This window comes from Diabrotica virgifera, chromosome 9 (genome assembly GCF_917563875.1).
Source record: "Diabrotica virgifera virgifera chromosome 9, PGI_DIABVI_V3a".
NCBI lineage: Eukaryota > Metazoa > Arthropoda > Insecta > Coleoptera > Chrysomelidae > Diabrotica > Diabrotica virgifera.
This window is the reverse complement of record NC_065451.1, coordinates 81654912-81666155: the sequence shown is the minus strand read 5'-3', so window position 1 is coordinate 81666155 and position 11244 is coordinate 81654912. Positions and strand designations below refer to the sequence as shown.

Sequence of the window (11244 nt, the reverse complement as noted above, 5' to 3'; positions counted from 1 at the left end):
GGAAGCCGTTGCGCATCATCTCTTTGGTTTAGACCGTTGGGATTTCTTTCGATTTCTATCGATTCTTTGATTTCACGTTTTCTTTTTATTTCTATGAGTAGATGATCTAAACGGGTGTCACTACAGATATAGGGAATTCTGTGTGTTAGAGAGAGAGGTATGTGATGTCACAGCTGATATAGGAAAGTATGTGTGTTAGAGAGAGAAACATGGTATCTCTGCTGCTATTGGTCCGATTTAAACGTACGACGGCTCGTTGGAATGGGCGGGAGATAACGAATACAAAAAAACATGGCGGCATAGTGTCAAAAGGGCGCTTTCCGATGTGACGACGTCCGATGGGGCGCGTTCCGGCGTTCTAGCGCTGATCGATCGGTGCGCGATACCAGATGTGCGATCGGTACCTTAATTTTTCGCGGAACGCGAAGCAGATGCGCGGTCGGTACCTTTGTCGCGGATCTCGTAGATACGAAGCGCGCGGTAATTTTGGAATTTAAATAAAACAACAACATAATGCAATTTTTTTATTAAAAGAACTTAAAAGGAACACAGGCGGCGCAGCGGTGCGCGATACCAGATGTGCGATCGGTACCTTAATTTTTCGCGGAACGCGAAGCAGATGCGCGGTCGGTACCTTAAGTTTTTCGCGGATCTCGTAGATACGAAGCGCGCGGCTGGTAATTTTGGAATTTAAATAAAATAAAAAAACATAATGCAATTTTTTTATTAAAAGAACTTAAAAGGAACACAGCACGTCAACGCGTCACGTAAAAACGTCACATCAAAACGTCACGTAGTCTTGTGAAATTTCGCGTAGGCCTTATTGTCACGTAAAATCATCACGTCAAAACACGTCAACGCGTCACGTAAAACGTCACATCAAAACGTCACGTGGGCTTGTGAAATGTCGCGTAGGCCTTATTGTCACGTGAAAGCGTCAGGTAAAACGTTACATCAAACCGTCACGTGGGCTCGTGAAATGTCGCGTAGGCCTTATTGTCATGGGGAGCTCAGTCGCAAGAACTTATTGTCACAGCGCGACGTGAGGTAGTAACATCATGTCTTTGAATGAGTATAGACGTAAATTAGCAGAATTTAGAGAAAAACTGACACAGTTAAGAAGTCAGGTTTTATTTTATGAGGATAAAAATAAGGTTATAAAACAAATAGAGAACCTAACACTGGGAAGCAGCATAGACTGGACACCTAAGGAATTTAGCCAGCAGCTGCGACAAGAATATTCAAGTGCTGCGGATTACTTATTTAGGGAAACTCCAACAAGGCGAATTCATCCAATTACTATTAATGATGTTATCGACGCCGGCGCCAACAACGATGAACAAAGAAAGCATGAAAAGTGAAATAGATAATGTTTTTGCAATGACTTGTGTAATATTAGCTTCAGTGTTTATTTTAATTATAAAGATTATATTTAAAATTGTTAAGAGAAAATTTGAATCATCATGTAATATAAGACTTGAACAATAAATAAGGCGTTTAAATAAAAAACCCATAACTCTAAAAAATATTTAGTTGAAAATAATGAAAATAAATGTTAGCAGATAATTTACATATCGCATAGGAAATAGCGGTTGAGGGTCTAATCGCATTACTATGCAATTTTCGTTATCATACCCACATTTTGTTATTGAGTTATATTTCTTATCATGTGCATAGAAAATGTTGGAATTTTTAAAACCAATGACAATGATAAAACTGAATATAATTTTGCACACGCACACTTTCTACAACACGTCATAGGGTGGGGCACGCAACCGTATAAATTTCAAAATCCACCTCAGGACGGTCTATTCCATAGTCTATTCCTTACTGTTAGTGTACTGTTGTGGTTCAACTAGTTTTGCAAGGTAAGTGTTCTCTTAATTATTTTTTGTTAAATATTTTTTATTTTTCTTGTTTGATTTTGAATAAAACTTAATGTTTTCTGTTCTGCTATTTATAAAATCTCTTCATTCCAGCTGAGATTTATTATTTCGACATTAAATAATTATCTAATTGTCAACATTTTGAATGACATTTATTTTTTATTTTCTCGTAATTATTCGTTGTTAAAATCTTTTCGGTTTTTCAAGTTTTTGGTTAGCTATTTATAAAATTCCTTCATTCCAGATGAGATTTATTATTTTAGCACCTGATTGTCTACAAGACCTCATGTCAGCATGACAATTATTTTTTATTTTCTCGTAATTATTATTTGTTAAATCTGTTCGGTTTTTTCAAGTTTTTGGTCAGCTATTTATAAAATTCCTTCATTTCAGATGAGATTTATTATTTTAGCACCTGATTGTCTACAAAAAAGACATGCTAGCATAACAATTATTTTTTTATTTTCTCGTAATTATTCGTTGTTAAATCTGTTCGGTTTTTTGGTCAGCTATTTATAAAATTCCTTTATTCCAGATGAGATTTATTATTTTAGCACCTGATTGTCTACAAGACCTCATGCCAGCATGACAATTATTCTTTTTTATTTTCTCGTAATTATTCTTTGTTAAATCTGTTCTGTTTTTCTTTGATTTTTTTAATTAATGTTTTCTACTCTGCTATTTATCCCTTTATTCCAGATGAGAGTTATTATTTCGACATCTGATTGTCTACAAACAAAAAAGACTTACTGTTAGCATGCTGAATGTCAATTATTCGTCATTCTTCGTAATTATTCTTTGTTAAATCTTTTCGGGTTTTGATTTTGAATACAACTCAATGTTTTTTGCTTGGTTATTTATATCACTCCTTCATTTCAGATGGATTTATCAAAAATTAATGCCTCATCTGTCGTAGCGAGGAAACCCGTGAAGAAACTCAAAGAATTACCGATCGACATTCCAGTACCCATTACGGGAGCCAAAATTGTGAAGACAAAGTTTGGGCAAGCTGTTCTGTTAGATTTGGGGGAAGAGGTGGTGTTTCTACCGCCTAGAGTCACAGATACCTACAGCCCCGTCATTGAGGAGTTTTCGAGCGGGAAGTATTCGATAGTTTATCACGGCCTGGTGGACTGCGGCCAACAGTACCAGCCCATGACATCATTTAAAATTATCTAAGCGAAAATACTGAGAGAAAGAGAGGTAAGCAATATGGATATTGTTAAACAATGTAAAAATTTACTGTTATTCATCAAAAGAATCAGAAAGATAGTTTTTGATAAATTCACAGCTAAAGACAAAGAAATTTGGGTGAAACGCTTAACGAAACAAATCAAAACTTGTAATAAAGTAATAAAAAAACGCACTTTGCCTATAGGTACAATTAGAAAACTGCAAACGCATGTAGGACATTTTAAACATTTTAAACAGATTATTTTCAATAGACATGTCGGTATGGGGCTAGACAACAAACTAAAACATAGAGTTAAATGGGAAAATGTAGTTTCCGCGTTTAAAAGTCGAATTAAAACTGGAGTTATAGTTAATTTATGGCATAAGGACTTAGCACATTTCCTAAATGATTGTTATATTATTTTTAAAAATAAAATCAGAAAAATTTTAAAAGCAGATAAAGTTGTTAAAGTTAATGTTTGTTTTTGTGGAGAATTTATTAAAAAATCGGGGGAGGAGGAAATTGTAAATTTTAAATATTTTAATACAAAAAATGCTGTACTAGACGTATCTACCGATACAGAGCGGTGGTTTTTTGAGAATGTTAAAGATAAAATAAATCTTAAATTATCCGAGTTTCAGGAAAGGGACTCCGGTTTTGCATTAAATAGAATTGTATCTTTAGAAGTAAATATTAATCGATATGAAATTGGAAATGGTTCCTCGTATATTAAACTTCCTGAGAGTATTCAAAAAAAGCGTGCTTGTATTAATGTAAAAAATTCTGATCAAGCATGTTTTTATTGGGCAATAGTTAGTGCCCTCTATCCAGCTAAAGCACATAAAGAACTCCCATCCTCATACCCATGGTACAGTACAGTACTAAAAACAGAAGACCTAGAGGCACCAATGCCGTTACATCAAATTTCAAAATTTGAAAAATTAAATAATATATCAGTCAATGTATTTGCTTTAGAATTAATAGAAAATAATGAAAAGTCATTTTTCACAGTATATCCAGCTAGATTAACTAAAACAGTCGTTGCCAAACATGTAAATCTTCTTTTAATTCAGAATCACTATTTTCCTAAATTAAACGATTATGAAGCACCTCCAGTGGATAATGATAATTCAGAAATTAAGTACCACTACTGCCACATTACGGATATGTCTAAATTAGTTGCTGGTCAATTAAATAAAAGAAAGGCCAAATTATTTCTTTGCAATAGATGCTTAAATTATTTTTCAACTGAAGGGAAATTGTCGGAACATGAAAAAATGTGTGCAGATATGAATAATTGTAAAATGTCTTTTCCTAAATATGATGCTGTTAGTTTTAAAAATTATACTTATAAACAAACAACGCCATTTGTCATATATGCAGATTTTGAGTGCATGTTAGAAAAAGTTACAGACCTCCAAACATCCTGTTGTACTAAAAAATATCAAAAACATATTCCGTATAGTGCTGGATACTATGTAAAATGTAGCTATGATGAAAAGTTGTCTTTTTTTAAGAGTTATAGAGGCATTGACTGCATGGAGTGGTTTGCTAATGAATTACCAAATTTAGCTCAAAGTATTCATTCGAAAATTAAGAAAATTATACCAATGCAGGAAAACCCGAGTACCAGTAAAGCCACAAGGTGTCACATATGCGAAAAATGTTTTTCTCCTACAGATATCATTGTTAAAGACCACGACCATTTTACGGGGGAGTTCAGAAATTTCGCCCACCAAGCCTGTAATTTAAATTTCAAAAAATTGTTTGTCGTCCCAGTTATTTTTCACAATATGAGTGGCTACGACAGTCATTTTATAATTTCAGAGTTAAGCAAAAAAGGAGATATTAGTCTACTTCCAGTCAATAAAGAAAAATACATTTCATTTACACTTAACGATGCTGTTACTAATATAAAATTTCGATTTATTGATTCATTAAGATTTTTAGGAGCCTCTTTAGATGAATTGGTCTCAACATTAAATAAAAATGACTTTAAAATTTGCAAGCGAGAATTTAGCAGGTTAAGTGACGATGAATTTAAATTAATAACTAAAAAAGGGGTATTTTGCTATGATTTTATTGATTCTTGGGAAAAATTAAACATTACCGATTTACCTCCAATAGAGGCATTTTATAATAAGCTAAACGATACGAATCTTACAGATGAGAAGTATGCTCATGCTAAAATAGTTTGGGATACCTTTAACATTGAAAATTTAGGTCAATATTCAGATTTGTACTTAAAAACCGATATTGTGCTTTTAGCAGATGTTTTTGAAACTTTCCGCAAAAAATGTTTTATAACTTATGGGTTAGATCCAGCCTGGTACTACACAATGCCCGGTTATTCTTGGGATTGTATGTTGAAATACGTGGGGTGTAACCTCGAGTTATTGCGTGACGTTGACATGATACTATTTATGGAGAAAGCAATTCGTGGAGGAATTTCAGTATGTAGCGGTAGAATGTCGGAGGCCAATAATAAGTACATGTCTAATTATGACCCCGCACAGCCCTCAAAATACTTAATGTATTTTGATGTCAATAATTTATATGGGTGGGCTATGGGAGAACCCTTACCCTACGGAGGGTTCGAATGGATGGATGCCAAAGACATTGATGTTATGTCTGTACCTGATGACTCTCCCGTAGGGTACATGTTACAAGTTGACTTGGACTATCCTCGCCAATTACATGATCTGCACTCAGATTTTCCATTCGCTGCCGAACACCGCAAAGCTTTGGGTTCAAATCATACTAAACTAATGACAACACTTTATAATAAAAAAGAATATATCGTTCATTATAGAAATTTAAAACAAATGCTGGCTAATGGGTTAGTTTTAAAAAAGATTCATAAAATTTTGAAATTTAAGCAGTCTGCGTGGCTGCGACCCTACATAGAATTAAATACTCGACTTAGAGCTGCAGCTACGAACGATTTTGGAAGAAATTTATACAAATTGGCCAATAATAGTGTATTTGGAAAGACTATGGAGAATATAAGGAAACATAGAATAGTAAAACTAGTCAGATCATGGAATGGGCGATATGGTGCTAAAAATTTAATTTCTAGTGCCAGGTTTCATAGCAGAAAGATATTTAATGAAAATTTAGTAGCTATAGAACTGATTAAATCAGATCTAGTTTTTAATAAACCCTTATACATTGGCATGACTGTTTTAGATATATCAAAATTATGTATGTACCAATTTCATTACGACTATATGCTTCCAAAATTGGGCGCAGATAAATGTAATTTAATGTATATGGATACCGATAGCTTTATTTATGAACTGTACTGTCATGATGCATATGAGGAAGTAATAAAACAAGATCTATCAAAATTTGATACATCCGATTACGCTGTAGATAATATCTATAATATTCCTCGCGTAAATAAAAAAGTTTTAGGAGTAATGAAAGATGAAAATAAAGGAGAAATTATGACAAAATTTGTGGGATTACGATCAAAAATGTATACTTTTAAAGTTCAATCTGGTCGAATCACTAAAAAAGCAAAAGGGACTAAATATAATATAGTAAAAAATGTTATAAAATTCGATGATTATGTAAACTGTTTAAATGATTTTAAGGAACAAACTGCTACTCAACACTCCATTCGGTCATATAGCCATAACGTCTATAGTATAGAACAAACAAAAATTGCGCTAAGTCCTTATGACGATAAAAGATATTTAATTCCAAATAGTTTTAGAACCCTACCATTGGGACATTACAGTATTTTAGAATAGATTTTTTTTTGTAGATGAATGTTCCATCATTGACCGACCTGTCTATCAAAAAAATCTGTGAAACAACAGTATCAGCATCATATTTCATCGAGCAGTCCCCCTTGCCGTGGACATTAACAAAAATAATATTAAAAAAATTTCCTTTATATAAATGGGAAACGATGATAAGCAGTGCTAAAAATGATCCTATTCCTTCATATAAAGGAATAGAATTTATTGCTTGCTCTAAACACATACCGTCACATTTAAGAAATGTCGTATTAGGAAAGTCAGATTGGGGGAGTATATTTGAAGATGAACACTCCAGTTATTGTGTATGGGCTAATGGATATTATCTTAAGCAGCATCGCCTAAACGTATGTAAATCATGTTTTTTTGCATTCAAAAATGCTCATGAGACCTTAAATAAATTTTTACTGGTGCGTTACGACCATACTCACGAAGTTTATGATGCTGATGATATCGTTGAATGCGTATATCAGCAACCATATTATTGGTGCAATAGTTGCTGTACTCAAGTTTTATTCGATTTAAAAGATTACGAGTCTTGCGTTAATGCATTACATGAAATGCCTAGAAATAACAGGTTTGATGATTCTGAACCAGAAGTCTGAAGTAGGCAGTAATATTGATTCTTTTTTAAGGAACAAACTGCTACTCAACACTCCATTCGGTCATATAGCCATAACGTCTATAGTATAGAACAAACAAAAATTGCGCTAAGTCCTTATGACGATAAAAGATATTTAATTCCAAATAGTTTTAGAACCCTACCATTGGGACATTACAGTATTTTAGAATAGATTTTTATTGCAGAAGAACGTTGAAATGTCTCACAGATGTGTTACACCAGACCTATGGACTCCCGCTAATCTGCAACAAATAGCAGCCAATAAAATTTATTGGGATGTAGTTGATGCTAATACAAAGACATTTACGCTTCCAAGTGGAGAGCAACATCCTCTCCCTCAAGATGTGATTGGTATTGAACGATGGTACAGCAAGCAAGGATGTACCGCGAATTTTAAGATTCCCAAGCAAATACGATTCAGTTTAAACGTAAATTGTATAAGAGAATTAAAACTACAAATTGTGAAGAACTGTGAAAAAGTGATGTCATGCGGGTGTCGAAGATGCGGGGCTCCCTATGGATTCCCCCCAATTTACAAAAAATAGCGAATACAATCCTAAGTAAATTGTCTAAGAGAATTAAAACTACAAATTGCAAATATTTAAAAATTGATTTTTGAGACGAATTATGTTCATAAGCTACTATCTCTCTTTTGTACTAAACGCATAACAATATCCACTTGCTATCTCTCTCTTTCTTGTATATATATTGTAAAATAGTGTGTAATATATATATATTATGGTAAAATAAAAACTCTAAATTGGTATTTTTTTTTTATTTATTCAAATCATTAATTACCCTAATTTTATAAAAATAAATGAACTCCCTAAGAGCATTGTTTGTCATATCATCTGACATTATAGAACAAAAAGCATACAATATTTGCAAGGGGTTTAAACTATCTGCAGCATTTTTACAAAAATCTAAAACATTATAATAATATTCACAAAAGTTCAAATTTTCTAACAACTGCATACGAGGCGATAGCACACTAGTGTTAAGTTCAACAATTTGCTTCACTTCTTCTTCATCCATATAGTACTCCACACCATGCTTCTTAACAATAATGAATTTACAATCATCGTAAACTATCGGGGTAACAGTGCAGTATTCTTCGCATGGAAAAGTTGGGTGCATGAGGTCATCAGTTGATTGGAAAAAATCAATTAGTTGTTGTGTAATGATTGAAATAAAGGAATACCATTCGTATGCGCTGAGTGATATTCTGGTTGGTTTATATTGCTGAGATAAAATCACTGCAGGCGAAAATGATCTTGCAGGGCTTATACCACATTGTACTTCATAGCCCGATAACGTGTATTTTGTTGCAAGCAGGTAGAAAACTTCTGATTTGGCGGCAGCCTCATAATTTTCCAAAGCTCTATCTAATTCTTGATTATAGTCTTCGTTGCTAGGCATATCGATGCTAAATTCACAACCACCTGAGGAATACCCACTATCTTGAGAGCCACCTGAAGAATACCCACTATCTTGAGAGCTCATGTTCACTTGTACTGACATTGATACTGAAGCATGAGTTCTTTTATATTCCCCTACTCCTTGTGGTAAAAACAACCTCTTTGCAAAAAATGTATTGCTACGCGGCGGATTAAAAGATAGATCCTCCTAAACTACGTCATTAACGTTAATCCAGCTGTTATGTTTGCTGTCCATACCGAGCCATTTCACATACATCTTATTGCCTTTTCGTCTAAGTACTTTTTCAACCAAGTAAATGTCAGGGTTTAATGTTTTCTGTAATTCTTCTTCGTAAAACCCCCCGCTAATCGGTATACCGTGCATGTCTTCAAGCAAATACGTTATAGGATTTGTTATCTTAACTTTTACAATTTTAAATAATTCCGTCGTCCAATTGGGCGTGTAGGCCTTTTCAAATAAATGTTTTGTCTTTGAGACACGCACAATGTCACCAATTTTATATTTTCTTGGACCAGCAATTTTTAAATGACTATAACTCTTGTTTAAAATAGCTTTTTCGTTGGATTTGTTGACCTGAGATGGTTTGTATCCCGTTTTACTGTGCCTTGTATTGTTGTATTCCTCGGTAATTACAGGTAGAGCTTCTAACCATTTGTATGATCCATGTAAACTGAAATACTTGTACAACTTTGCTTTTAACGTTCTAATGACTCTTTCACAAATGGCGGCTTTTTTAATCGTGTAGGTGCTGTAATGATTAATTTCGTGTTTTTTCATTAAATTTTGAAATTTTCTGTTATAAAATTCTGTTCCCTGATCGGATTGGAGGTTCTTCGGAAGTCGTCGAGTATGGGCGAGAATATCCGAAAATGCTTGAGTAATTTCCTCGCCAGTCTTGGTCTTTAGAGGGCGTGTCCACACATATTTTGAAAAACAATCAATTACGACTAGTATTAGTTTAAAATTTTTATTTTGGTGTGCGTAAGGACGCATTTCGGCCAAATCCATTTGCCACAAGTCATCGATTCCTTTGATTATTGTTCGTCGACGAGGATAGATTTTTCGTGCTGGTTTATGCAATTCGTTCACCACCTGTTCCTTTTCTGTAGACATTTTCTTATTAACGACCAGCATCTACATCTACAACATGTGTGCGCAATAGATCAATATTACGTACTATATCCTGTAATGTTTGCTCCACTTGTTTTAACCTCTGTTCCATCTTCATATCGTGCATCGTATGGTTTGCAAATGTTTCTGCAGCTTCTTTTATGCTTTTATCCGCATCCTTTTTTAGTGTATTCACATCATCTTTGATTATTTTTTTCAATTTTTGCTCGAGAAGTGGAACTGTGGTTTTATGAAGCTCTTCTCTTACTTGATTTAGTTCGATCGCTAAATGTGGAACTGTGGTTTTATGAATTTCTTTTTGTACTTCGTTTAGTCCGACGGCTAAATCCTGTATATCATTAGTTTTTTGTTGCAACAACTTATTTATATTGTTCTCCGTATCCTTTTTTAGTGTATTCATAGCATCTGCGATTATTTTTTGTAGCTTTTGCTCGAGCAGTGGAACTTCTTTTCTTACTTCGTTTAGTCCGATTGTTAAATCTTTTATATTAATAGATTTTTGATCTAATATCGCATCATGGGCTTTAATTATTGGAAAGTATACGCTACGCATCTCATTTATTAGATTATCAACGTATTTTTTCGTTGCAGCATCACTATATTCTGATGGGTCCTTAACATTACAAATTTTCACATTTTCGGCATTAATGTTTCCGGCAGGAGTATGTGGAAATGTAACTCGTACTGCCTTTTGGGTGATACTGTTACGAGAGTGATGACCGAATTTGTCGACACTCATAATGGAAATGATGCCATCATTCTCAGTTACTCTATTATATTGGCTTCTTTTAGTTCATTGATGATAGCCACGATTTCGTTGTCGTGAGATGTGTTGCCGGCGTCTTTCGAAGCCACCAAGAGTTTAAGACGATCAACTAACTCATTGACGTCATCCCAATAAATATACTCTAAGGGTGCAGCGTTGTATGTTAAACGAGAGTCATCCAACCCCGTTCCTTTGACCGTAGATGAAGATGCTGACCGAGCTGTTTTCGTTCTGTGGTCGAGTTCTTTTTGTGATCGAGTTGCATGCTTTTTCATTGTTGCATCAGATGGTTGGAATAGAGGTTTAATAATAGAATGATATTTTTCTCCGCTGGAACCTTTAAGGCGTCCTAAGGTATCCAGATGAATCTCTGTGTTAATCAGCAGTGTTTTATACTTTTGTAAATCCTCATCATTATACTGTTCTGGGTTTGGGTTGGCATAAAATAAAAGGTGATA

At 34.2% G+C, this 11244-nt stretch overlaps 1 protein-coding gene across 1 annotated transcript; it reads left to right on the top strand.

Moving 5' to 3' along the window:
- Window positions 1-3098: 3098 nt before the first annotated feature.
- LOC126891048 (uncharacterized) lies at window positions 3099-6818 on the top strand. The gene is made up of 4 exons (XM_050660227.1): window positions 3099-3236; window positions 3702-4692; window positions 4888-5861; window positions 5940-6818. Exons 1-4 carry the CDS (start codon window positions 3099-3101, stop codon window positions 6816-6818), a joined length of 2982 nt encoding a protein of 993 aa, XP_050516184.1.
- The last annotated feature ends 4426 nt before the right edge of the window (window positions 6819-11244 follow it).